This window comes from Dipodomys merriami, unplaced genomic scaffold (assembly GCF_024711535.1).
Source record: "Dipodomys merriami isolate MVZ:Mamm:240054 unplaced genomic scaffold, mDipMer1.0.p SCAF_4, whole genome shotgun sequence".
NCBI classification, from domain to species: domain Eukaryota; kingdom Metazoa; phylum Chordata; class Mammalia; order Rodentia; family Heteromyidae; genus Dipodomys; species Dipodomys merriami.
In genome coordinates, this window is record NW_027205603.1 from 49,294,048 (window position 1) to 49,322,043 (window position 27,996).

The window sequence follows — 27,996 nt, forward strand, 5'->3', positions numbered from 1 at the left end:
TTTTGACTTCTATGAGTTCAACTTTTTTTATAGATTCCACCTGTAAATGAGATCCTGTCTTTCTCTGCCTGGCTTATTTCACTTTATATTATGGTCTCCAAGTTCATTGGTTTTTGTCAAAAAATGGCAGGGTGCCCTTGTTTAGGGCTGAATAATTTTCTGAGTGGATATGTATGAATTAGAGAAGTAAAGGCTGCTTCACCCTCCACTAATACAATATCTCTTTCCCTGGCTCCAATTTGAGAAGCATTTTGAGAGGGTATTGTAAGTAGCAATAAAGTAGGAGCAAAGACAGAACAGTGGAGTCTAGTCTATTGTCCCTTTCAGACAGGCAAGGATGCCTATGACAGAGAGGATACTACATCTACTGGGTCTCAAAAAGTAGCAGACATCCTGACCAACCAACAGGGAGTTCACATGAGCATTCACATTTGCTTTGTCAAATGGAAGTTACCTTGTTTCTAGCCACCCCTGTGTTCCCCAGGCACAAAAATGGGTCTCTTAACTACTTATGTTTCATTATATGTGAGAGCTCTGTTCTTTTCTTCATCATCTAATAGAAAAACACTTCCAGTTATGATATTTTAAAAAAATAAATCCATACTCCTTGGCTTTTATACAAAACTCATCTGTTCAAAAGAAAAATGAGCTTCAAGTTAAACCTGTTTTTCTAAATATGCCTGTCATTATTGAACTCTCTGTAGCTATTATTAAATTTCTCAACACTGTAAATATTTATTCTATCAAACTATATCCATAGTTATGCTAACAAGAGACTTTGTATATGTCCAAAACAATGTAGGCAAATTGCAAGTATCACTAATTTATCTCCTGGAATAACAATGCTACTTTCAATTGCTGGACCCCAAATTTTTTAATTAATTGCATTCTCCAAACTCTCAATGCTCTACTGGATGCTTGAACTTAACTTTCTCCAACTTTCTCAGATATGGAAGTGAAGCAGATCAACAAACGCGCTTCTGGCCAGGCTTTTGAGCTGATCTTAAAGCCACCATCTCCTGTCTCTGAAGCGCCCCGAACTTTAGCTTCTCCAAAGAAGAAAGACCTGTCCCTGGAGGAGATCCAGAAGAAGCTGGAGGCTGCTGAAGAAAGAAGAAAGGTAATTTTCCCCATAGATAGTTAAGTTCTTTTCTCTCCCTTCCCTTTCCCTTGCCTTTCTCTCCCTCCCTCCTTGTCCTTGTTCTCTCTCTGTCTCTTTCTTTTTGTCTGTCTGCTTGTCTGTCTTTTACCTCCTCTCTCTTTCTCTCTCTCTCTCTCTAGAGAGAGAGAGAGAGAGAGAGAGAGAGAGAGAGAGAGAGAGAGAGAGAGAGAGAGAGAGAGAGAGAGAGAGAGAGAGAGAGCAAGAGAGAGAGAGATAAGCAGAGGTGTCTGGGGAGGAAGACCGGCTTGACCATCATACCATGTGCCAAGTCTCCAGGAGACTTAGAGCCAGGCTTGTTGGGGTAAAAATTTCTTCAATTCTATGGTAGACCAACAGAGCTGCAGTGTCCTAATGTCCACACTTCTCCTCAGAGCTCCAGCTCTAGATGACTCCCAGTGTTGGGGGTGAGGGACCGGAGTGTAGATTCCTCCTTCTCAGGGTCCACATGTCACCCCCAGTGCAATGCAGAGCTTTCCTTGGAACTACCAGCTCCCAGGTGGAAGTGAAATCCAGAGGGCTGGAGCTTACCCTCTTTCTTCCCAGAGCCTCACTGTCTGCCTTGAACTTAATCCTTCTAACAAATTAATCTTCTAAGAGACCCTGGGTTATCTTCTGCCCATTTCCAAGTCTTACGGGGATTTGTTTCTGTTTTTGTCATTGCTTCCTGCTTGTGTTACAGATGTGATGTTTTCTATTTTTAAAAAATCTTAATTTTTTCCAAGCAAGTGCTAAGAAAAGCCAAGGGCATTCAGATTTGAAATCACTAAGAAATCTGAGCAGGGCTTAGTGGTAGAGAGCTTGCCAACATGCAGGAAGCCCTGGGTTCGATTCCTTAGTACCACATAAACAGAAAAAGGCAGAAGTGGTGCTGTGGTTCAAGTGGTAGAGTACTAGCCTTGAGCAAAAGAAGCTTAGGTTCAAGCCCCAGGACTGGCAAAAAAGAAAAGGAAAGAAAAGAACTGAAAAGAAATCCAAGCAACTCTATACTATAGAAGTTCCATATGAGCGGACATGCTCCAGCCAAGTGCTATGGCTGTGGTTCTCCTCCAGGCACTCCTGATTACCCAAACATAGAATTCTCTCCCTACATCGTATTTTCCCTGTAAGTTTTATCATGTATTTTTCACTCAGGTAGTCACAATATACATACTCTATACACAGATTTATGGGAGTGGAAATTGCATTTTAATATTTTTCATTTGATGAAGATAATGTCTATAAAATATCAGCTACAACATTAAACACTTTGGTGCTGTGTAATTACCGAAAGAATGAAAAGTGTCCTTCTCTTCATTACTGAATTATCCAGCAGGGAATTCAGAACAAGCAGAAATATAGGGTGGGGAGGAGTACATAGATATAGATGTAGAGACAGACATGCACTAAGAGCGAGGGAGGGGGCAGAGAGAGAGAAAGCGAGAGAGAGAGAGAGAGAGAGAGAGAGAGAGAGAGAGAGAGAGAGAGAGAGAGAGAGAGATTTGAAGCTCTCAGGTTAAATTTCCAAATAAGAAAATAATAACCTTTATGTTTGAAAAAATCTTCCTATGATATGTAATATGCTATTCCCAATTTCAGTTTCTCACTTTAGAATGAGACTCCTTAGGTATCTAATGATATTATATATATATATATATATATATATATATATATATATATATGCTCTTTTACCAAGTACTGTTATAGTCATAGATTTTATAAAATTTTAAATTTAAAAAAAAGAGGAAACTGATCAGGGCAGGGTGCTGCACACCTATAATCTCAATTACTCAGAAGGCCAAGGCAGTGATCACAAGTTTGAGGTCAGTTGAGCCAAAGTTACCTAAACCCTACTTCTAAAACCAAAATAGAGACAAAAGGAGGACTGGGGTGTGGCACAAGTGGTAACGCACCTCCCTAGCCACCTCATAGCCCTGGGTTCAATCTTCACTTCCCCCCACCCCCAAAAAAATGAACTGACCTAACTTACGCAATTGTAACCTCATTGTACAACTACTTCATAACAGCAATAATAATTTTTAAAAGAATTTTTAAATTCAGGTAAGAAGAAAAGAGGAAACTGACATACTAACTCAAGTATATATGCAGGAATCCTTTTTTAAATTATTACTTTTTAATTATTTATAGTTTTTCTTCTCATAGTAAAGCTACAATAAATAATCCAGACTTCTAGGCCATCAGAACTTTGCTGCATTGGACATGACTCAGCCCCTAAGGAGATGCAGCATGGAGCCAGGTTATGTTCTTGCCATAAGATGTATCTTACCATGATCAGCATGAGGTAGGTACAGGCTCTAAATTGCTCATTAATTGTCACACTGAGATCAGAACCTGAAGTCATTAACTGAGCTGAGATTAAACCCAAAAACCAAAAGTCAGTGTCACGGTTAAGTTTATTGATGGTATTTCTAATATATTTAATTCAAAGAAAATTATTGAAAGGAAAAGAACAGAGATGATCAAAATTAACTAGGTGCTAACTTAGAAAACTCATCACATTCCCTTTGTTATCTAAAGATTCTACTGAAACTGCATTCTGACAGAAATAAATGATCAACAACTACAATGTAAACCTTTAAAATGCAGAAGAAATTGACCACAGCTAGAAGACACTTTGAAGCCTTTGCAAAGCAGTATTGTATCATATTCCTATTATTTGTTAAAATTCCCATTACATGGAAATGGCACTGTGGCTCAAGTGGTAAAGTACTAGCCTACTAGCCTTAATCCAAAGAAGCTCAGAACAGTACCCAGGCCCAGAGTTTAAGCCCCAGGACCTGCAAAAAAAAAGAAGTCTTTTATGAATGAAAAGCACTATCTAGGTTACGTTCTAGTGGTAGAGTTTTAATTAAAGTATAATTAACACAAAATACCAATTTAAAGAGAGTCATCAATTGATTTTATTCTATTGGATGGTGCTGACTTAATTAGTGCTTGTTTGAAGAACCTAAATCTTATTAAAATCTTCAGCTAGTACATATATCTCAGTAAATATCCTAGCAAGGACATGCAGAGAACTAAAGTGTAATTCAATTATCTAGAGCAAAAAGTGAGTGTGTGCCTTGAAAGGCTAGGAATAGGACTAGGAATGTGTTTTAGTGGTAAAATGCTTGCCTAGCATGCATGAAACCCTAAGTTCAATTCCTCAATACCACATAAACAGAAAAAGCCAGAAGTGGTGCTGTGGCTCCAGAGGTGCTAGCCTTGAGCAAAAGAAGCTCAGGAACAATGCCCCAGCCCTGAGTTCAAGCCCCAAGACTGGCAAAAAAAGAAAAAAAGGAAAAAAAAGTCTAGGAGTATCTTCAGCATAAGGAACAGCAGAGCACCAAGCTGCAAGTTCAAATCCCAGTGCCACCAAAAATTTTTAAAAGGGGGCTGGAACAGCTGTAGCCACAAGATTAATCTATATTGTCAGAAAACTTTCCATCATTTCTTCTTGCTTCTAATTGGCTTCAATACCAAGAAGTCTAGCTTTAGTTGGTTTCAATATTATTTCTCTAATTTAGCAATTCCAGCAGAAAGAGGAATTCTCTTCCCCAGTAGTCCTAAGAAAGTGCTAGAATTGCATTCTTATGAACTCATCTAGATCAGCCAATGGCTATGGCCAAGGTGTGCAGGAATTTGCATATTTTTAAAGCTTGTATTTCCCATTAGATTATAGACTCCATAAAGATAGAGATATCTGTGTAATGTTTAATCGTGACTGCAATAGATCATACACCACATTTTTAACTTCTGTGGTCAAACTCTGATCCACCACTTCCATGTGCCCTCATGCAAATCACTTATTTATCTCCTTTTGCCCATGACTAGAATGAGGCTTGTTTTAGTTCTACATCATGGAGCTATGTGAGAATTAGGTTCATCAGCCTAACATACAGAACAAGTACTGTCGGTGCCTTGTCCATCATTCCTAAAAATACATCCAGTTCTGGACCTCACAGAGTCTAGCAACTCAGGATTCTATAAAGAACATAGCTTTGATTAACAGAGATAGCTAGCAAAATATTACCAGATAAATCATTTCATAAATGTTTTTAAAGACCATAAATACTCTATCAAACTGCGTAGTGTGTAGACTGTATAAACAGTCTCATATATTATGTTTAAATACATAAGTAGGTCAGTCCAACTAAATGTAACTCGAAACAATTAGTATTGTGGGAAAAAATAAACAGTTAAGTGGCAACACTGCATCCTAAAATAGACTAGATTAAATTAAAAAGCACTCCTCAAAGAAATGCAGTGAGATTTAATTCACATACTAACATCCCCAGCACAGGTGGTGCTCGGGACTCTTGAAGCTAAGGCAACTGAGATGAAGACCAGAAAACTGAGATGTAAACCAGAGGGAGGGGCGGTGTACAACTCTGGGTTTATATAATCCTGTGCTGGCTTTTCACACTTTGCTACTCAGGAAGACAGTGTGACCCCACCACTGCCACTACAGAGCCCTCCCTGGCACTATTCCTGGGTGAAGAGTCCCCACTTTGGGTACAACCCCCAAAAATCTCTTCCTAGGAGCAGAAATGCTTCAGAATAAGATGGGCTCATTCTCAAATGCTTTGTATTTTATTCATTATTAATTTCTTCTTATACCTCTGGCTTTCCAACCCAACATGAATCTTGCCGTCCTTGGTTAATATAACTACGCCAGATTGTCATACTTCAAGGCATCATTCGTGACTGTAGATGGGCTACAGTGCATTGTTAGCAGAAAAGCCGATCGCTACAGACACATCATCCAACCTGCAAGTGTGCAGGCATGTGTGTCCTGGGACGTTTGACATTTGATAAAGAGTCTGAATTACAAGTGATAAATTCCCCAACATGATAGACAGGGACACAAAAATGAGGTGGAGGGAACATGTTTACTTCAGAAATGAGTGGAAATTATTGCCATCTAAAACCTAGTCTTAAGCCGTAGTAAAATAAAATTTTATGTACCAATTAACTTAAATTTATCTTCCATTTCATTTGCACAGCCATTCAACTCTTAAACCCAGCACTCTAAGTAAGAAATGGTAATTAACTTCCCTGAAAAAAAAATGGTGAAATGTTCCTAAATGTCCAATAACTCTGATCCTGTAGGCCTCATTGCTTTCCCTTCTCTCCCCTCTCATAAATTGCAACCATCCTGAGCTCCTGTGCAGGGCTTTACCTCTATGGAAGGTGCCTCAGTTTCTGTATCAGCATCAGACTGCAGAGATTGATTTTGCCTTCACAGATGCATTCTATTAGCTGATTGGTATCTTGATCATTAATGGTCCAAGTTAGTAGTTTAGCAACCTTCTGTGTGAGGTGCACACTCTTAGAAATGTTCCTCCAAGATCAGCTACTTTATCTTTAAACAATTTCTTTCCAACAATCTTTAGCAAATCACCTCTCTCCCACTCCCTTACCAGCTCTTTGTACTGATCTACCCAACCAAAGTATGTCATAATCTACCTACTTGCACAAGGAAGAAGCATGTAACTTCTACCACAACTTTGTATGTCACACATCTTTGTTCTACTCATGTCAGATCATGTTTTGGTGCAATATTTATGGCTAGTTTTAATTAATGGTCTTGTTCATTAATTAAAATACTTGAATCAGAGCTGGGCACTGGTGGCTCATGTCTGGGATCCTAGCTATTCAGAAGGCTGAGATCTGCAGAGCACAGTTCAAAACCATGTAATTCATATCTTCAGTTTAACCAACTAAAAACAAACTGAAAGTAGAGCTGTGGCTTAAGTGATTGAGCACTAGCCTTGAACAAAAAGGCTCAGGGAAAGTGCCAAGGCCTTGAATTCAAGCTCCAGAACCAGTTTTTTAAAAAAAAACTAGAATCAATACTATTTTTCTTCATAGTATAACTGAAGATTAAATTATATTCATGTGAAAATCAACTTCTCCCTAGGGATAAAGCTAGAGACATTGTAGGGCAGCAGTAGCTGGATGCTAGTCGATGATGAAGGGGTGAGGTTCACTTTCAGTGGAGGTGCACATCACCTCCCTATTCAACCTCTTCTTCCCTCTTTCCCTCCTTCTTCCCTCCCCCCCTTCATGGCAACCAACTCCATTAAAGAATTTTCCTAAGCATGGACTATTTACAAGTAGGAATCAAAAGACAGATCCCTAAGTATTCTCTCAGTGAAGAACGCTTTCCACCATAACAAATTCCATATCTTAGTATATTTTTCAGAGATTTGAGCTTTAACTATGTGAAGTATAGCCAGTTACAGGGCCTGCAAATGATTAGTTGGAGTAACGGTGGATTTAAGATTTCCTTCAGTGTGAAGGCCAGGTATCCAGAAGAGAACAGCCCAGGATGTCTTTGTCAGTTAGCAACAAACTCTATATTCCTTTCTATTTCTGTATCACTCAGTTAACAGGGCTAAAAACATGCACTTCATACCTCTATTGTGAGATCTCCTGTAGCCCCAGTGGCTGCAAAAGTATTAGCCATACTACATGAGGGCATCCAGTCCTGCATTGCTGAACCTGTAGTAGTCATTACTTACAGCTCCTAATACTGAGTGGGAGAGTATTTGTTCATGCAACCAAGTGTGGCCCACCAAGGCAAGAAACTTGAAAAGGCGCATAGTGCTATGTTACTCTTTTCATTTCAATGCACTCCCTTCTCAACCTTCCTCTCCTGCTGTCTCCTCTTTGTCTCTATTGCAAAAAAAAAAATTAAGGCTCAAATATGAACATTAAGTGAAAGCACAAGCAAACAATTTACTGGAGTTACTTGGAGTTTATGGAAATGAAAATTTCAGGCATTTCAGGCCTCAAGTCATAGCACCACCTTGCAGTAAATCCTGTCTCCACAGTGACAGGGTGGCCCACACACTCCCCACAGTAGGATGAAAAGAGGCTTTTAGAGTTTCAGGTTGGGGCTAATTTCCCTGTGCCACAGGAGCTCCTGCAGGAAGGCTACTAGAAACAAAAGGCCATGGAAAAGCCAGAGGAATGCTGTCAGAACAGCATGAGGACCTTCATATAGGAGAAGGGAAAGAAAGGAACTGCTAAGGCTGAACGAATCTCTAGCTACCCTTAGCAGGTGTGGCCCATGGACCAAATGAACATTAACTAGTCATACATTCAGGTAGAAAGTAATTAATAGCACCACACTGGAGGATTTTGAATGGATACGTTTTGTTCTGTTTCATTGGGACTTGCTTGGTTTGGTTTTATTTCCTGGGACTGCCAAAGACTCCCATCCCACCCCTAATGCTTAGACATATCATATCCTTGTGTGGTGATCAGCCTTCTTCCTCTGGCCAGGAGATTCCACATAGAGAATTTGCTGGAATGGAAGGTTGAAATGGCTTCCTCTTCTTTGTAGGGTGCAGTTTACCATGGGGTTGCCTATTCATATGACCTCCTTCAGCAGACAGTGCATGGCTGGGGATGAAGGAAATTTAGAAAAGGACTTAGACTATACTCAACCATAAGAGCCTCCAAAGCCTTCTCCTCATCCTCCTCCCCTCTTTCCTCCTTCTCCTTCCTCCCCATTCAACCTCTTCTTCCCCATTTCCCTCCTTCTTCCCTCCCACTTCCCCCCTTTATTAATCCTGGTAGAGCTACATAAGCAAAATCTGCATAGGCTGCTTTTTATCGGCAGGCCCCCTAGAGGTAAAAGAGTGAAAGTACTACATAGTAGGTAATTAATTTTTCTTTGTAGAAAGCCTCCATTCAGTTGTGAACTGTTCGTGTATCATTTTCTATGCCTTCCATATAATCTTTCACACAAACTAAAACAAAGGAACAGTGTGAGAAGTCCACTAAAAATGTCAGTAAAACCATTACAGGATGAAAGCAAGAAGCAGGCCAGTCTCCGGGATTTTCTGCCTAATCCTTCACCAAGCCACAGGCTTTGGAATAGACACATCAAACAATCCCCCATCCCCATTAAAAAAAAAAAACTGCTGTCTGATTTTACCATTTCTATAAAATTTTAGGTGAAGAGAACAACTTTCCTTTTTCTTTTGAGGCCCAATATTGCATAGGCACGATCTTTCAAAAATAACTACCACGACCACCACCATCAACTACCATGTTCTCCTAGTGATACTTTCTATGGAAATCAACATTTAACAGGTCCTTTGGGGATTTTTTTTAGGGGGGGAACTACCACTGTTTACCTAGTCACATGTACAGCTTTCCCTGATGCAAGGACTCACCTCAGAACATCAGCCAGTCTCAAGGAACTGACTAGGAACAATAAATGTGTGATCAGTTGGTCTTAGCCTGGATAGATTAGTACTGGATAAGATTTCTCTTTGCTGTATAGTGTGGAGGAGAAAAATAATACTTCCAAGGTTAACAAGGCAGCTAAGGCTCAAACACACCATTGAGAGCACCAGTGCATTTTGCACCAAGTAGCCTGGTTCTCCCTGCACTACAATCACTGGGGCAATTTGTGGAAGATGTAGATTCCTGGGCCCCACCAGAGAACCTTGCAGTCAGAACCTCTGGATGTAGGTGGCAGCACCTGTATGTTTTCCAAGTAGCCCTGTGATGCTGTGCATCCTAGGAGTCCAGGGGCCTCCTGATGCTGGAAGAGAATTGCAGTTCCTCAAAACAGGGGAGGGGCTGAAGGAAGCACCTCTAACTTCTAACTGGTGTTTCTGTCCTAATCAAAGTAGCAACCATGGGGTTTCAGTGCATACCCAGAATGTTTTCAGTGAGGATCAGAATAAGGGCTTTCTGCTAGCTGTGGCCAAATAGGTGTTAAGCTGATACTGTTTTTAGATCTCCAAAGACAATCTAGCCCATGGGGAAAGGGAGCACAAACACGGGATAGGAAGAAAGTGAATTTAGTTAGGCAACAGTGGTTTAGACCTGTGAATCCCAGCTACTTGAGAGGTTAAGATCAGGACAATTATAGTTCAAGGCCAGTCTGGGCAGAAAAGTTAAAGAGACACCTTTTCAACCAATAGCTGGGCTTTTATCTGACACCCTAGCCATGTGATTGAGATCAGGCTGAGATCAGGAGGATCGTAGGTTCAGGGCAGCCTAGTCAGAAAATTCTTCAGACTCCCACTTCAACACAAGCTGGGCATGGTGGCAAGTGTCTGTCACGCCAGCTATCATAGAAAGCCTAAAATAACAAAAGACTGGATCTAAAGGTGTGGCTCAAGTGGTAGATGAACAGCCATAAGCAAAAACGCCAAGCAAGACCATGATATCCAGAGTTTAAGTCCCATACCAAAACAGAAAATAAATCACCTGTGTTAAAAGTGTTGGTGTGGCTCTAGACAAAGCAAAGCTCCAATTCTACCGAGAGAGAGAGAGAGAGAGAGAGAGAGAGAGAGAGAGAGAGAGAGAGAGAGAGAGAGAGAGAGAGAGAAGGAAGGAAGGAAGGAAGGAAGGAAGGAAGGAAGGAAGGAAGGAAGGAAGGAAGGAAGGAAGGAAGGAAGGGAGAAGGAGAGAAGGAGAGAAGGAAGGAAGAATGAAGGTAAAAGAAGGAAAGTGATTTAATGATTTGATTGACAAAAATCAAAAAGCTTATCTTAGGGTCCAGCCTACAGCTGGTCAAAAAACAATGGAGCAGAGGAAGGACAGAAAGGAAAGGAAAAAGTGGCCAACTCCTCACCCATGTTCCTCAGGTTTCAAAGCAATGTTCCTATCCAGAAATTAATTATAGCACTTCCCTTTACAAAATGCTTAGCTGCAACTTTTTTTAATGAATGAGAGTTAAATGTTTCTCCTAAAACAATCTACCCCCCCCCCAAAAAAAAATTCACAGCTTGAAAATTCAGCCACATTTCCCAGCTAACCACATTCTATAGAAAACTCTACACTGTGCATGTTAAGTGTGGAGCTGAAGGCAGTGTGCTAGGCTGCAAGTTAGGCTCCTCTGACAGGAAGGAACTTCCTCCACTCCTGTCAGGCATTCAGAGATTTATCAGCTGGCTTTGTTTATCTTTCCCAGTCTCAGGAGGCCCAGGTGTTGAAACAATTGGCAGAGAAGAGGGAGCATGAGAGAGAGGTCCTTCAGAAGGCTTTGGAGGAGAATAACAACTTCAGCAAGATGGCGGAGGAAAAGCTGATCCTGAAAATGGAACAAATTAAGGAAAACCGTGAGGCGAATCTAGCTGCTATTATTGAACGTCTGCAGGAAAAGGTAATCTCAGTGAAGTCCTGAGCATGTGGATGCATTTCTAAGACACACAGTTGAGTGTGTCTTGATTCCCCAGGAATCAAGAGACTTAGTCACAGTTTGCTGCAGATGCAAGTTCATGAAACCTTATGATCAGGGTCTCACCATGCAACATTGAGTTGGTTGGGGATATAACACAGTAGAGAAAATGGACATACAACATTTGCATGGGATTACATTTGCATGGGATTTGTATCCAATTTCCCAGTGGCGAATAGGCTCAGGAAGGCTAATTCAAACGTTAAGACCCAATCTGTATTAAAAAATACTACCTTGGAAATATTGAGTATTATATTATGATAGTAGCATATAATATTAGTGCAATGTAAATATTATTGGGTTTAATAAATAGTTGCATTTACTATAAATATTAAACTGGAAAAAATATGTTTGTCAGGAAAGGCAAGGGCATTTCTGAACACCTTAATGGGTAAGCCAATTCTCTGCATGCAGGAAAACCCATGAGGGATTGTGTGGGAATGACAGCAGAGGAGATGGCCCACTTACAGGTTCTGGTACTCTGCGGCCTTCCTTTTCAGCACTCAGCATATACCCATCCCATCAGTCAGCAAGAGCCATGCAAGCTCCTCTACAATGTTTCCCCTTCTGTCCTGCAGGCTCTGTGCACCTAACCTCTTACAAACTTAAAGTAAAAAAAATAAAAAGAATAAAGCTCAGTGAGTTTTGTCCAATATCCAGAAATTGAGTTAAGCTTAAAATTAAGAACTGAAGGGCTGGGAAGGTGGCTCAGTGGTAGTGTGCTTGCCTTGAATTCATGAGGCCCTGGGTTCGATTCCTCAGCACCACATAAGCAGAAAAAGCCAGAAGTGGCACTGTGGCTCAAATAATAGAGTGCTAGCCTTGAGCTGAAGAGCTGAGAGACAGCATTCAGGCCCAGAGTTCAAGCCCCATGACCGACAAAAAAAAAAAATTAAGAACTAGCCAGGCTTCCCTGGCTCACAAATGTCATCTACTAGGGAAGCTGAGAGCTGAGGATCAAGGTTCAAAGCCATCCTGGGCAAGAATGTCTATGAGACTCTTATCTCCAACTAACCATCAAAAAGCCAGAAGTAGAGCTGTGGCTAAATGGTAGAGCACTAACCTTGAGTGAAGAAGCTAAAGAACTGTGTCGAGGCCCTAAATTCAAACCATAGCACCAGCCCAACCCCCCCAAAAAAGAAAAATTAATCGTATTTTTTTTCTGTTGTAAAGTTGCAACTTTTATGAAGCTTTAAATTTGAGTCTGATTTTCGTTGTGGTTGCTCTTTTGTTTTAAGCAAGGAATGACGAGGTCTGAAATTTTTTCTTAGTTTTTCTTGTAAGAGCTCAGCTCTCACTAATGAATCTCTTTTTGCATGAGAAGAGGACCCTGCTATCTCTTTTTCCTCATAATGAGAAAGCAAAAAAAATGAACTGCATCTGTGCTAATTTCCTCCAAATTTCCCAACAGGACTTGATTTCTCTATACATTCCTTTTATCTCTTCCCAGTTTTTGAATATATATTTTGCAAAGCTCATTTAAGCCAATTAAATAAAATTGCTTTGGAACTTCTGTAGAGTCAACTTCCTGCTTCCTCCAAGTCTATGTTTTTGGAGGAAGTAGAGCGAGCATGCTATTTTTTTCTTCCAGAACCTACACCTGAAAAGGACTGTTTTTCCAAGTTCTCATGTGCCGCTGTCTCTGCACAGTAGTGCTGAGTTTGCAGGGCAGTGGTTAAGCAGATGCGCTGTAGAGCCAGGCTCAGACACCAGAATTTATGAGAACTTCATTCTCTCTGTGCCCTAGCTTCATCTGTAAACAGTAAAAGCATAAGGATTAAGGGAATTAACATAGGGAAACTATGTTTTGATGTGGGTCCAATATATATTAAGCACTCATTAGATGCTCAGTATCACAACACAAAGGACCCTATGAGTGTAGATTCCTTGATGTTATTAGAGTTTTGTAAGATTGGCTTTGGAGTTGGCCAAGGTCGTTGGAGCTGGCCAAGGTCATTGGAGTTGGCCAAGGTCGTTGGCCCTGAACTAAAGGCAACTACATAAAGGAGAAGCAATATAAGCAATGTTCAACATTCAATATAAGCAGTATTCAAATAGTAATATTACTAATGATTAGCACTTTAAAATTCAATTTAATGAACATTGAATGCCTATAATTTGCTTACAGTAATATACATGTGGCTATGTACTAAAAAAAAAAAAATCCTGGACCGGAGTTGAGGTCCCAAAGCAAGGCTGGCATCTTTGTTCCTCATGTAAATAAACAACTACCAATCATATGCTGCTTACAAGAAGAACAATTGTTTTAATTGTTTTAAAGCTGGGTGCCAGTCATGCCTGTAATCCTAACTACTCAGAAGGCTGAGATCTGAGGATTGCAGTTCAAAGCCAGCCCAGACAGGAAAGTCTGTGAGACTTATCTCCAATTGACCACTAGAAAATCAGAAGTGGCTCTGTGGCTCAAGTGATAGAATGCTAGCCTTGAGCTGAAGAGCTCAAGAATAGTGTCCAGGCCAGAGTTCAAGCCCCATGACCCACAGAAAAAAAAACTGTTTTAAATACCAGTCTCTCAGTGAGCATAGAGTTAAATATAACAAATGAGACAGAAAAAAAATGGGCATTCTCCTTAAGTTAGAACAAAATGACTGCCACATAAAATGTAAGATTTATTTATTTATTTTACATAAAATGTAAAATTACAGTCTGGTGGTCTCATGAAAACCATTGTAGAGAAAGAGGACTGTGAAAGTCCACACAGATGTAGTGCTAGAGACTGGAAATTGAAAACACTGAAAATCACAAGAAATGGTGGCTCATGCCTATACTCCTAACTACCCAGGAGGCTGAGATCTGAGGATCACAATTCAAAGCCAGCCCAAGCAGGAAAGTCTATGAGACTCTTATCTCCAATTAACTCCTAGAAAACCATAAGTGGCACTGTGGCTCAAAGTGCTGGACTTGAGAAAATATAAAGCTCAGTGATAGCACCCAGGCCTGGAATTCAAGCCCTACAACCAGAACAAAGAGAGAGAGAGAGAGAGAGAGAGAGAGAGAGAGACAGACAGACAGACAGACAGACAGACAGACAGACAGACAGACAGACAGATAGACAGACAGAGACAGAGACAGAGACAGAGACAGAGACAGAGAGAGAAGAAGCCTTAATATGCATAGAGGAGCAGAGGCTAAGACTATAAAAGTCACTGGATTCAAGCTGCAAAGGGCCTTGATGATCAAGTCAAGACATTAGAAAACAGTCCAAAATGTCTTCTTCCTAAATCAAACCTTTCCCAGGTGCCCACCAGCAATAATAAATTCCTTCAAACTCTAGGGAAATGGAAAGACACTGTCAGAATAATAGGGGAACCAATAGGGTGACTTCATCTCTACCCTCAAGATTTTACACAGAAGTCCTGGTCACAATTCTCTTAGACATCTGACTTTTTGCCATAGTTTCAACCAAAAACTTATTGTTTCATGTTAAAGGCACTGTAAGGCCAGGGCTGGGATATGGCTCCCTGGTAGAATACATGCCTAGCACATACAAGGCATGGGATTTGAGACCCAGGACTAAACAAACAAAGCCACTAGAAGTCTTGTAAGACTTTTTTTTTTCTTAACGTGGCATTTCCTGGGGCCCACATTTGCCTTTTTGTGAAATCTGCATTGTTCCTTAAGGAATTCCTGCCTTTATGTCGACACCAAACCAAGTTACTTGGAGCCATGTGCATGTTAAGCAAAGCAAAGGAAGATCATGCTATTTCTGCATGGACCGCATGCGCTCTGTGACATTTTCCCTTTGGTGTTTTGTAGGAGAGGCACGCTGCCGAGGTGCGCAGGAACAAGGAACTCCAGGTTGAACTGTCCGGCTGAAGCGATGGAGGGAACGGCACGCCCCTAACCAATAGTAAATCCCCCTGCCTATATTATAATGGATCATGCGATATCAGTATGGGAAATGTATGACATGGTTTAAAAAAGAACTCATTATAAAAAAAAAAACAAAACTCAAAAACAGAATCAAAAATAAAAAAAATCAATGCGGTCTCTTTGCAGAATGTTTTGCTTGATGTTTAAAAAAAAAAAAACCTTGGATCTTATTTTGTAAATACTTACATTTTTGTTAAAAAATACAAGTATTGCATTATGCAAGTTATTTCATAATCTTACATGTCCTGTAACAGGCTTTTGATGTGTCTTTCCACTCAAATGAATTTGCTAGGTCTGTTCTTTTTGACGCTCCCCAAGTCTAACTCCATTCCCTGCCCTCTTCATTCCAACAGAAAAACAAAATGAGGTCAGTAGACAGTCTATGGTGCTAGAAACCCACCATTGCCTAATGACCTAGATGACTTTGTCACTTCTGAGCTTGACTAAGACCATACCTACATCCCAGGTATTGTGGCTACACACGAACTTCCACATTTGTTTGCTCATAATCTACTGAACTGCCTAGAATCTACAAACCCAGGCTAAGAAAAACCACCCATCCTAGCATTTACTTCTGCTTCAATGGTTATGTGCTACAAATGTGTTTTGGCTTTAGAAAGGGATGGGTAAGAGGACAGATCTGAGATGGATCTGGGTAGAAGCATAGGGTGGAACCTTTTCAAGGGCGGAACACAGACCCCCACCTAAGTGGTTCAAGCAGCCGTGAAACCACTCTTCATAACGTGGGCTTTCTCCTCTAGTTTCAGTTCTTTCAATAGGATGAATTAATTAATGTGTCGGGTGGCTTATTTGTGGATGCCATGGTCGATGATGTTCATTTTAAGCTTATACCTATAGTACAAGTACATGATGCTACTGAACCTTTTTATCCACTTGGAAACTGTGAGCTGGTTGTTGCATTCAAACACAAACACAAAATCACAAGACACTGCGGACTTTCACACAAGCTGGTCTTTCTTCCCCAGTGTGAGGCAATCCTGCATATATATATATATATATATATATATATATATATATATATATATTCATTCCATCTGTGAAGCAGACGCAGTTCAGGGGGTCTAGGCAGGGCATTTGTGCCAACTAAGAGAATCACCAGAAAACCCACCACAAGTACCTATCGCAGTTTTGAAGTTGTTTCTCCCCCCCAACTCCTCCCAACTCCTGAAGGTTGCTGCCTGCATATTTACTCCTCATTAGTGCTATTTTCCTGTATGTCATTGTGAGCAAGCTGTGATTAATAAAGAATTGGAGTTCTGTGAACTAATAAAGGTTTGGTCTGTTCTCTCACCCCTTGGTGTTCTAACTCTGTCATTCAGATTTAAAGAAGAGATGGCTATTGGGTTGGACCATCTTACCAGCACAGAGAAGCAGTAATCAGTTTGAAGGCAGCCAATGCCCTGCTGATTCGCTTCCCTTCTGGAGCAGCAGGCCCAGTTCTCTAGTCCTCCTCCTGCTACAGGCCAACACAGCGGGAGAGGCCTTCAACCTGTTCCCCTCACAGCACCGGGGACTGAAAGAGAAGCCAAAGGTTGCTGGTGGTAGTGGGGAGGAAGAAAACCCCTGCCAAGGCATTGGAAGGCTCCTGCACTACTCAGGTTCACTCGTGTGGCCCTCAGGTTGCCTCCCCCAGCCAAGGCCGTCTGTTAAAATGAGATTTCCCTGGCCCACTGCCAGGCTGTATACTGCCAAGAAGCAAATCACACACATGGACACAGCATGGTTTGACAGTGACCCAGATGGATGTTCTAGGGCCAAAGGAACAGTTTTAGCAGGAAGTCATAAATAATTGAAGCCCTGTAGATTTGTGAATAAGAACATTGAGCTCTCATCCACAGAAACCCTAAGTAGCCAAGTGGAAGAGCATCCTTCAATATTCATGGGAATAAAATCTCTAAGAGATCACTGTTTCTGATTGCCACTGAACAACATCCTTTTTCACAATGATTTTATATAAATTAATCTGAAAATATTAATTACATGATTTTCATTGGGCCAGACCTATGATTAAGCCCTGGGAACAAGAATATAAATGACCACTAGCTTATAGCAACTTAATTTGTCCTCAAAATCATGAACAGGATATGTTGGCCAGTCTGTGCAGCATATTGAGGGCACACATAATTTTCATAAAGCTTTTTATTTGTCAGTTGTGGGGCTTGAACTCTGGGCACTGTCCCTCAGCTTGTCAGCTCAAGGCTAGTGCTCTACCACTTGAGCCACAACGCCACTTCCGGTTTTCTGGTGGTTAATTGGAGATAAAAGTCTCACAGACTTTCCTGCCCAGGCTGGCTTTGAACCACTTTCCTCAGATCTCAGTCTCCTGAGTAGCTAGGGTTACAGGCGTGAGCCCCTAGGACCCTACTTCATGAAGCTGTTTGAAAGATTATAAAGAATTGCCTGGCACCAATGGCTCACACCTGTAAATCCTAGCTACTCAGAAGGCTGAGATCTGAGGATTATGGTTTAAAAGCCAGCCAGGAAAGTTCATGACTTTTCAATAAACAAGCAAAACTTACAAAAAAAATGGCAAATTTCTCATACAGCACTGTAAGTTTCTAAACTGGACTTACTAGCCAGGCCACCTGCTTCATCTCAAAAAGGAGAGGTTAGTGATTTTCTCCAGGGAACAATACCCACTTCCTAACAGTTTTATTTTTTTCTCCTTTCTAGTAGTTCATGGGCATGCCATCCCCAATTCTGACCTCTCCGGTAAAAACAGGTTTTGTCAGTGAAGCTGCCCTAGACCTATGATCCTCAACTATTAGTGTTGCCTCAAAGGTTTTTGAGAGAGGAGGCTTAATAAAAAGGAAACAGTTGGCTGAGCCCCGTGCCCAAATTTTCTGATGGCCAGGGCTGCTCTGCAAAGCCTGAAAATGCTCATTGTAAGTGCCTTCTCCAGGTGATGCTAAGGTAACCTCTCAACCTTCCTTGAGAAGCCCTGTTAGGAACAAACTGATCCACATGTGTTGATTCCTCATGGCTGCCACCTTGTGGCCGCTTCTGTCAGGGCATGTCCCACGGAGAGCAGGGTGCCACTGGCTCATGTCTGTAATCCTAGCTACTCAGGAAACTAGGATCTGAGGCTCAAGATCTCCAGTTAACCACCAAAAGCTGGAAGTGGAGATGTGGCTCAAAGGGTGGAGCACAAGCCTTGAGAAAAGAAAAGAAAAAAAAAGCTCAAGGGCAGTTCTCCCAGGCCCTGAGTTCAAGCCCCAGAACCAGTACACAAGAAGAAGGAGGAGGAGGTCAATCTTACTCAAGAAAGTAAGAATGGTTCTCTTCAGTAGGGCTTGCAGATGTGGGACTGGGTGCCTCTTGGAGCAAGATGAAAGGTTTGGCATCTCTGTCCTCACTGCGTCTGTCCCCTTTGCAGCCTTAACCCACCAACACCATGACTGGAAACACCAGGCCATAAAAGAAGCCAAAACTGGTGGCACCAACTTTCTGGCATGTTTCAGCTTAATCCCAGAGAAGACCCGAGTATTCCTCAATTTCATTAGTCTGTCTCCCTCCCTTCTTCTTCTAGCCCTATACCTCAAACCCCTCAAGTCTTTAAATGAGACGCTGATGTGGGAGCCGAGATTCTCATTTCTCAGTCTTTGACTACTAATCATGCTCTTTCTGCTCCTTTCAAGAAAAATAAGTATTGTATGTGGATTGCAAAGTAATCCAAGAAGAAGAAAAGTAACCAACTACCACTTGCTGGACCGTGAGACAATGGGAAACATGCACCCCAGCCCACCCCTAGGGGCTGGCATGTGGCTGAAAAACAGGTGCGATGGGGTGACACTGACTTGGCCATCTCTCACAACACATTATTTCAGGAGGGCTCCCTATACCTGAAGATGCCCCTAGCCCTCTCAGAAATGGACTGAGCGTTCTTTGCAGCTATGATACCATTTAGTACCTTATCCAGCCCAGTCTGGTTCCATGTCAAAAGTTCTGATACCAGATCTTTTTCACTGAGCCTGGCTTTCCTCTCTGATATGTTTAAATCGTGTCAATGTCTTTGAAACCAGTCTGTGAAATGTTTCCAAGATCCTATTTCCTGGATGATTCACACAACTCTCTTATCTCCTATACACCCAAGACTGAACATTGACAGGTGCTCTTCTGTGCGGAGAGCCAAACGTCCATTCTTATGGCCAATACTTGGAAAGATGAAAGGGTTGTTTTAGTTCACCACTGTGGCGGTTCCAGCCCATGATCAGTTGACTCCATTTCTTTAGGACCTGTGGAGCAGCAACACCACCTGGCGGGAGAGTAAGGGGGAGCAGAGCTGCTCACCTCATGGCTGAGGAGAGAAAGAGAGAGAAAGGAACTGAGTCCCATAATCCTCTTTATGCCCAAGCCTCCAATGACCTGAGAAAACACTCACGAGGCTCTACCTCTTATAATCCTATTCTATAACCTTCCCACAGCAGCACAAGCAGAGAAACAAGTCTTTAACACATGGTCTTCAGGGAACACTCCACACTCAAACTTTAGCACCTGCCTTTGCGTTCCTTACCCACTCCATACTGCAGAGAATACAACCTAGTACATATACAACATCGCCCCCTCCCCAACGGAAAAACTGAGAAGGGAGAGATGTGATATGCTCTGCACTTGCCTTCCTGGCTCCGGACAACACTATCATCCTTGATATCTCAATCAGGTTATTTGCTGGATACTGCTAAGGCAAACGGAGCCCAAAGCAAAGACCCTCAAATGATGTCAAAGTTATCATGGGTTGCCCATTGTCCCCTGTCATCGTCTCCAATTGATCATCAAGTAGCAATTTGACGTCCCCATTGTCCTTCACTTCTTGTTCTAATTCCACAATTCTGCGTACATTTGGGTCCTATTAGACTCTTCCACCTCAAACATGTCTTTATTCCAGTCTGCCCTTACACAACCATTAGGTGTTTTCTCTACTTTATCATCCCTTCCCTTTATATGCAGTTGAAATCTGAGGCCTTCTTACAACATTGAAACACTCACCATCTCTCTCTTTCGCAGAAAAGCTACTCTTCTTAACACTGCAAACTATCCACCCTGCCATGAAGTGACATTTTGGCCTCTGTTGTATTCTCTATAGAGTTATCTTTACCATACTTTAAGTCAAGAAAGACTGAGTTAGGCGGTAACATAAAGTGGAAAAGCAGATTTTTTAATAATGGCAAATTAAAACCATCAAGTTTTGTTCCCCACTCTTGCTACATACCCAGTGGGTCTCCACGCTCATCGGTGTCGTGTCTCCCGCTGTAGCCAAAGGCCAGTGGCGTAGACTCTGCTGCTCCCTGCGGGGAAGGAAATGTACCCATATGACAGCGATGCAGTCTGTCTTACAATGTCCACACACAAGCAGCGCTCATCATTTTCTACTGCCCCAAACAAGACATATGAACTCATTGAACTCCAAACAGAAATGCACAATGGATCATAAGTGCTTTTTGAAAGATCTATTTTTTTAGTAATAAGCTAGGATTACTAGGATTCATTTATGAGAGTTATTAGAGAGACAATTTTCAAACTCATTTTATTTATGATGAGAACCTATAGATAAATACATACTATACATACAATATATAATATATACAAATATATAACATGTACAATAAAATACTGTACATATACAATGTATACATAGAGATACATCACACATATCTGAGAATATTTTTTCTAAAAAAATATACTCCCTTGCCTACAATGAAGAACTATATTTACATACATGTTTCTGGAAGCATTTTAAAACAAATGGGGCATAAATAAATCAATTTCTACTCCCAGCTTTGTATGCACACACACATAAGTCAGACACACATTTACTGATGAAGAAACCTATCACCAGGGACAACAGAAAGAATCAGTTATAAATTCAATCAGCTGTTGACAACTTTCCAGATGCAATCCATTGATTTCCTCATTAATGAGCATGCCTTTAGCAATGCTATTTTGCTGATATACCTTTTCTTCTCATTATCTACTGGAGATGAATGATTAATGAGAAAATTATACACCATAAAGAAGTAATGGGGAGCAGCCAAGCAACTCAGAAGTTCCTCTAGAGCATTCAGTTTCCCAGACAGGTGTTATATGAAAGAAACACCACTTCTGGTACAGAGTGGAAAACAAGTGCAGTCAAAAAGGTGGTGAAAAATCTACTAAACGTGAGCAATGTCTACCCTTACCGACCATTAGAGTCAGATGGAAGCATCAACATTAAACTAACTTGGCTGAGTTTTTATTTTTGGATACCAGAGAAGAAAACAAGAAAAGCACTAGAAATAGGGTGCTCTTCTGCAAGTTAATATCCCCACCTCCAATCCCTTCTGTACATTCTAGCCAATTGTTTCCTTTCCACTTGAAAGCATTTTGAAAATTTCTCTGCCTTGAAGAGGTCTAAATTCCCTAGTAGAGTTCACAAAATTGTAATTGAGCTAACTTCATCATTTACCAGATGTAGTAACCTGACTTCCTCTAGTTTCTGGAAATCTCTGTGATTCACTATCCACAATATTTAGAGCACCAGGTTTATGGCAGAAGGCTAACAAATACTTGTTGAGTGGATAGATCATTGAAAACGATTGGATAAAATAGGGAATGTGGAACTTCTCAATAATGTCACTTCTCTCCTCCTTTCTTTGTTGTAGCCCATAATCTTGCCAATAACAACTTTTTAACTTAAAATCTGGACTGAAAAAAAACCTAACAGAAACAAAATCTAGATTCAAAGTAATCTTGAACCAGGCACTGTGGCTCACACCTGTAATCCTAGCTGGTCAAGAAAGGAGATCTGAGGATCGCAATTTGAAGCCAAGATGGGGCAGAAAAGTCCACGAGACCCCCATCTACAATTAACCACCATAAAGCTGGAAGTGGAGGTATAGTTCAAATGATGAAATACCAGCCTTTGTGCCACAAAGCAAAGGGAGAGTGCCCTGACCCTGAGTTCGAGCCCCAGTACCAGCACAAAAATAAATAAGAAAGGGGTTTTTCCTTTGTAATTTTATTTACTTAGTTTTTGGATTTTTGTTGTTATTTGTGGGGGTTCAGGGGGTTGCTAGTTCTAGGGCTTGAACTCTGGGCCTGTGCGATGTCCCTAAGCTCTTTTTGCTGAAGGCTAGCAGACTACCACTTAAGCCCAGCGCCACTTTCAGCTTTTTCTGTGATGAATTGGAGACAAGAGTCTCATAGACTTTCCTACCCCAGCTGGCTTCAAACTGCGATCCTCAAATCTCACCCTCCTTAGTAACTAGGATTCCAGGTATGAGCCACTGGTGCCAGATTTTAAAAAGAAATCTTGAAGGATTAACAAGTTCTTGGACTTTTCGTTCCTGGGTTGACTTTCAACCATGATCTCAGCTGCCTAAGTAGCTAGTTTCATGGGTGTAAACAAAAGCATTAGACAATTAGCTGTCCTTTAAGTTTCTGGAGTGGTCGAATAGACATGAAAGGAAGCACTTGTGATGTGATCGTTGTTGTTGGTAGCAGGTAGGGAAGTGAATTAGGTGAAAATGCAGGTGGACTGTTCACCTGGGGAAGTGGAAGGGGCCGAGGGGTGCCACATATAGGCTCCCAACAGTAGGCTGTTTTGTGTCTGGAAAGCAGGAGGAGGTTAGCACACAGGGAAAGGAAAAAAAGACTTCTTGCCCAGGGAGAATTGTGTGAGCATGATGCTTTACATATGGTACACGACATAGTCATATTCACCACATAAATTACTGTTTATGACAGGAGTGTAAATCTACCAGGACAAACACAGCCATTTACCTGCACCCTGGCATCCTATTCATGCTTGACATTTTTTGAGAGTAAATATTGACAATCACTGCAGAGCTCTGCCAAAGAAATAGGGTCTGCGTTGCGTTGTTACCCACACAATCTAATGCTTTCATTCTTCTGTGAAGGACCATATTCTGTACTTAGTCTTCCCTACTGTGACTGGTGCTTCCTTTCTGGGTGAAATGTGAAATTACATTCGGACCACCAGGGGGCACTGTGTGATCACATGTGACAACAACTCCTCCGACTCGGGGCAGTCATAGTGGAGGAGAGGAATTCCTGGTTGTTTCATCATGGAGAGATAAAATGTTCTTCATTCCATTTACATCACCAATGAAGACACAGTACTTGAAGATGGCAAATACTATCACTCTGATTAAAGTATTACTAAAACAAAAGAGAAGCTGGGCACTGGTGCTTCACACCTGTAAGCTGAGATCTGAGGATTGCAGTTCAAAATCAGCCAGGGCAGGAAAGTCTCTGAGATTCCAATTCTCCTGAGCAGAAAACCAAAAGTGAAGCTGTGGCTCAAGTAGAAGAGTTCCAGGCTTGAGCAAAAAAGTTGAGGCCAAGTACTCAGGCCCTAAGTACCAAGGAAGGAAAAAAAGAAGGAAGAAAAAGTATGCATTTCATATTCACAGATCTGTAATTATCCTCATCTAACAGAACAGATCTCTACTTCCTAATCATATATAATTTCATTACTCAACTATAGGTCACAGCAGGTATTAATCCTGGAAGAGAAGTTTTCCGGTTTCTCTGGAGCATTTGTGTCGTTCAAACACCTCCAATCCTTGCCTCCTTCCTCTGAATAGTCTTGTTTACTCTCATTGAAATAGATGAGAGGCAATTATCTTTTTTACTGGGCAGATAAGAAGACAGAGGAGGTCTCCACTGGTGGGGCAGATGGGAAATGGCCACCCAAGTTTAACAGGCTGCCTGGAAGTCCTCCCCTATCATAGGCCAGAATGAAAAAGGTTCTGGAATAATGCCATTTCTTGGTGAGTCAGTGATCAGGTGTTTACTGAGTGTGATAGAGATGCCTATAGTAGTATTTCCTGCCTGAACACCCCAGGGTGCAAAGGAAGAGCACAGAACCCCTGCTCAGCCCAAAGAAGGGAGTTCCAGAAACTTGGGTAACTCTCACACCTGGAGCCACTGAAGGAGAGACGGGTACTGCTGTTCCACAAATAAAATGTTATAAAACTCGGAAGGATATCATCCAAGGTTTTGCTGTCTGGTTACTCATTTGACCGCCATTCGTTAAACCAGCATGAATCACATCAAGGAAGACAAAGTATAGAATATGGTCCTTCCCAGATGAAGGAAAGCATTAGATTGTGTGGGTAACAACACAAAGCAGACTCTGTTTCTCTGGTAGAGTTCTGTAGTGATTGTCAATAAATATTTACTATCACAAAATGCCAAGCACAAGTAGGATGCCAGGGTGCAGGTAAATGGGTTGTATTTGTCCTGGTAGAGTTACATTCCTGCCATAAACAGTAACATTTATTCTGACTATTAATTTATGCAGTGAATATGACTGGGTCATGTACAATATGTAAAGCATCATGCTCAAGGAGAGGGACATGGATAATCCACAATACCACCCACAAAGGGTTCACTGTCAGTAGGGGACTGGTAGCTAGATAAATGTCATTCATTTTTAATGTGATGTGCATATAGTAACAAATATAATATGCTGTGTGTGCATATATATTATTGAAAATTAGACTGCTTACAAACAGATGAGAGGATGTATAGGTAGCTGGGTAAGTAAACGGATATATACACACATACATTCGTATAGGTGGGTAGGTAGGTAGGTTGATGATGAAAAGATAGACAAATTGATTGATGATTGAGTCATTACATTAAACAGAAGAACTCGGAGACAAACCATAAAAGGGTGACATTTGAGGGAGTCTTGCAGGTAGACTTCTGACAGAAGGGTCTTCCAGGTGGAAGAAAGCAAGTGAGCAAAAGCACAGTCAGGAAAGGTCCTAGTGGTTCAGCAATGGCTGCAGCTCAGAGTGAAAGCTGAGCAGAAGGCAAGGGCGGAAGCCAGGTGGCAAAAGAAAAGGAGATTTTTGCCTCTTCCCAATAGAAACCTTTAGAAGAGCTAAAGGGGAGACTGGAGCATCCATATTTGTGTGGTAGGAAAATCCTTGTCATTGCTTTAAGCAGGAGGCTTAAAGTCGAACATGATTACAGACAAAAAGCCCCGGGGTGTGCTTCAGTGATCAAAACAAAATCTAAGTTAGGAATGAAATAAAAAAGTATTTGGCATCTTTACAATAAAATATTTTTTTAAAAAAAGAAGTATTTGGTAACTAGAACAAGGACAGCATAGTGGACAATTGGTCCTAGGGAAAAAGAAGACATGCCAAGGACAATTGATTTCTATTTGGTTATAATTTCCACACCGTGGTGTCTGGGAGTCATCAGCTCACCCTATGGCTGGCATAAATGGGTGTGGAGCTACCAGAGAATGAATGTGAGAAGAGATTTACAAGCTTGGCTTTCACTATGCTCAATTCAAGGTACATTTGAAACTCCTAGTGGAGAGGACCCACTAGTTGAAATCTCAGCTTTGCAAATACTTTTTGGAAAAGTGTGAGTTAACATAGATCTAGAAGAACAAGCAGAGTGGCTCACAGCTATAATACTAACCACTCAGAAAGCTGAGATCTGAAGATCATGGTTTGAAGCTAATCTGGGCAGCAAAATCCAGTTAACAAAAAAAAAACCAAAAAACAAAAAACCTGGAAGTGAAGCTGTGACTCAAGTGGTAGATTGCCAGCCTTGAGTGAAAAGCTAAGAGACCGTGCCAGTCCTGGAGTTCAAACATCAGGACTGACACTAAGAAAACTAACGAACAAGATGGAGTTATGAAGGAGAGTGAATGGAAGTGGAGGGACAAGAAATAGAGAATGTTCCAAGCAAGGGACTTTAGCTTATGTTCTGAAGGAAGTCAAGTCAAAGAGTTAGTGACAAGGAAAGTATATGAGACCAAACTGCACAAACTGTAAGTCCAAGGTAATGTTCTACACAGAATGAACCCAGAGTAGTAATGACAGGAAAAGGTTGTTCTGGTAATATGATGTGATGCATGGATAAGAGACCAGAAAATCAAGGTGGTAACCTTAAGGAAGGTCAGTATATTTTTCCAAGAATGAAGAATGGAAGAGATTGTCAGTCCCTTAACAAAACAAAATGCAGAGCCAGGATCTGGTGGCTCACACCTGTAATCCTAGCTACTCAGAAGGTTGAGATCTGAGGATCACGGTTCAAAGCCAGCCTGAGCAGGAAAGTCCATAAGTACCCTGTTATAAAGAAGAGGTTAGATAATAACAATTCTAGCTAATATTTACTGTATGCCTACACTGGCTTTATACACACACAAACACACACACACACAAACACACACACACAACATACTTATTTTATTTATTCAGAATCATATGAAATGGATATCATTCTTTTTTTTTTTTTTTTTTTGCCAGTTCTGGGGCTCGAACTCAGGGCCTGGGCACTGTCCCTGAGCTCTTTTTGCTCAAGACTAGCACTCTACCACTTCAGCCACAGCACCACTTCTGGCTTTTTCTGTTTATGTAGTATTGAGGAATCGAACCTAGGGCTTCATGCATGTTAGGCAAGCACGCTACTACTAAGCCACATTCTCAGCACATGGATATCATTTTTATCACCACCTATAGATGAGGGAACTTGAGCAAAAAGAAGCTCAGGGAAAGCATCCAGGCCAAGTTCAAACCTCCAAACTGAAAAGAAAAGGTAGTATTTCCTTACAAAGTGGCATGAGCTGGTCACCAGAAAGAAAGAACTGAAGGGGAAACAAAGGAGGAGGCTACAATGCTTGACAAGAAATGTACTCATTACCTTGCTCATGTAATTGCAACCCCTCTGTACAGTATTTTCACAATAAAAAAAAAAGAAAAAGAAGAAAGAATTGAGCTTGAGAAAACTTGGAAATGTCCTTTGCTACAAGAGTTGGGAGCCAAACCAAAAGCTTCAAGTCTGGACGACAGAGAATCAACTGCATTAAAGAAAGTCAGAGAAGTGTATAGGAAGAACTAAGTGTGAAGGCTGAAAACAGTGAATTTGTTCTTACATTGTCTAGAAAAGTGAGGAAGAAAGATCTGAATGCAAGTGTCTAATGAACAACTGGACTCCTGAGGCAGAAGGCTGGTGCTGGAGACAGATGATGGGCAGGCAGGCAGGCAGACAGACAGACAGAGAAAATGTGGGTGTCATCAGCATAAAGGTCAGAAAGGACAGAGGACTGATAAATATTCTGAATGTGATAAGAGGAAAAATCAGGACCAAAAGAAAAAAAGAAAGTAAATGACAAAAGGATTAGCACAGGGTAGAAAACAAGGACCATCCAGTATCCCCTATGACAAGAGGAAGATTTCTGAAAAGAGAATAAATGACTCAAAGATTGCCAATGAGGTAAAAAGTATCATCAACAGATTAGAAGAAATTGTCTTATTTTGATCCATGTAGAGTAGTCATTCACAAATGACAGAACTTCACTGCTGACACACTAGAGGTGGCGAAGACCAGGACTAAGAGTTGCAGCAGCTGCAGTGTCTGGTGAGGGCCTGCCCCTGACAGATGGCATCTTTTCTATGTCCTTAGGGGGTGAGCAAAGGGCACACGCCCTCTGGAGTCTCCTGTAGAAGGCACTCGTGCCGTCCATGAAGGCACAGTCTTGATGACCCATCAAGACTACCATTGCAGTGCCATTGCTTTACTCATGTATTCATTCTGGCAGTTCTAGGGATTGAACTCTTGGCTTATTAGGCAGTCTCTTAGCCACTTGAACCACACCTCTAACCCAAAATGGGAATGTAATAAAAAAAAAAAGGCATATCATCATGAAGCCACACTTCTAGAAGAATGAACATGCCGATAAAGTCACTAGGTATGACAACATAAC

At 41.3% G+C, this 27,996-nt stretch overlaps 1 protein-coding gene across 1 annotated transcript in view; it reads left to right on the forward strand.

The window, feature by feature from the left end:
* The window catches only part of Stmn2 (stathmin 2), a 42,356-nt gene extending 25,803 nt beyond the window's left edge, over positions 1-16,553 (forward strand). The window contains exons 4-6 of the mRNA XM_069990963.1: positions 948-1,120; positions 11,085-11,276; positions 15,126-16,553. Coding sequence (XP_069847064.1) covers positions 948-1,120; positions 11,085-11,276; positions 15,126-15,185 — 425 coding nt within the window. The 3' untranslated portion in view covers positions 15,186-16,553. The remainder of the gene's footprint in view (positions 1-947; positions 1,121-11,084; positions 11,277-15,125) is intronic.
* The last annotated feature ends 11,443 nt before the right edge of the window (positions 16,554-27,996 follow it).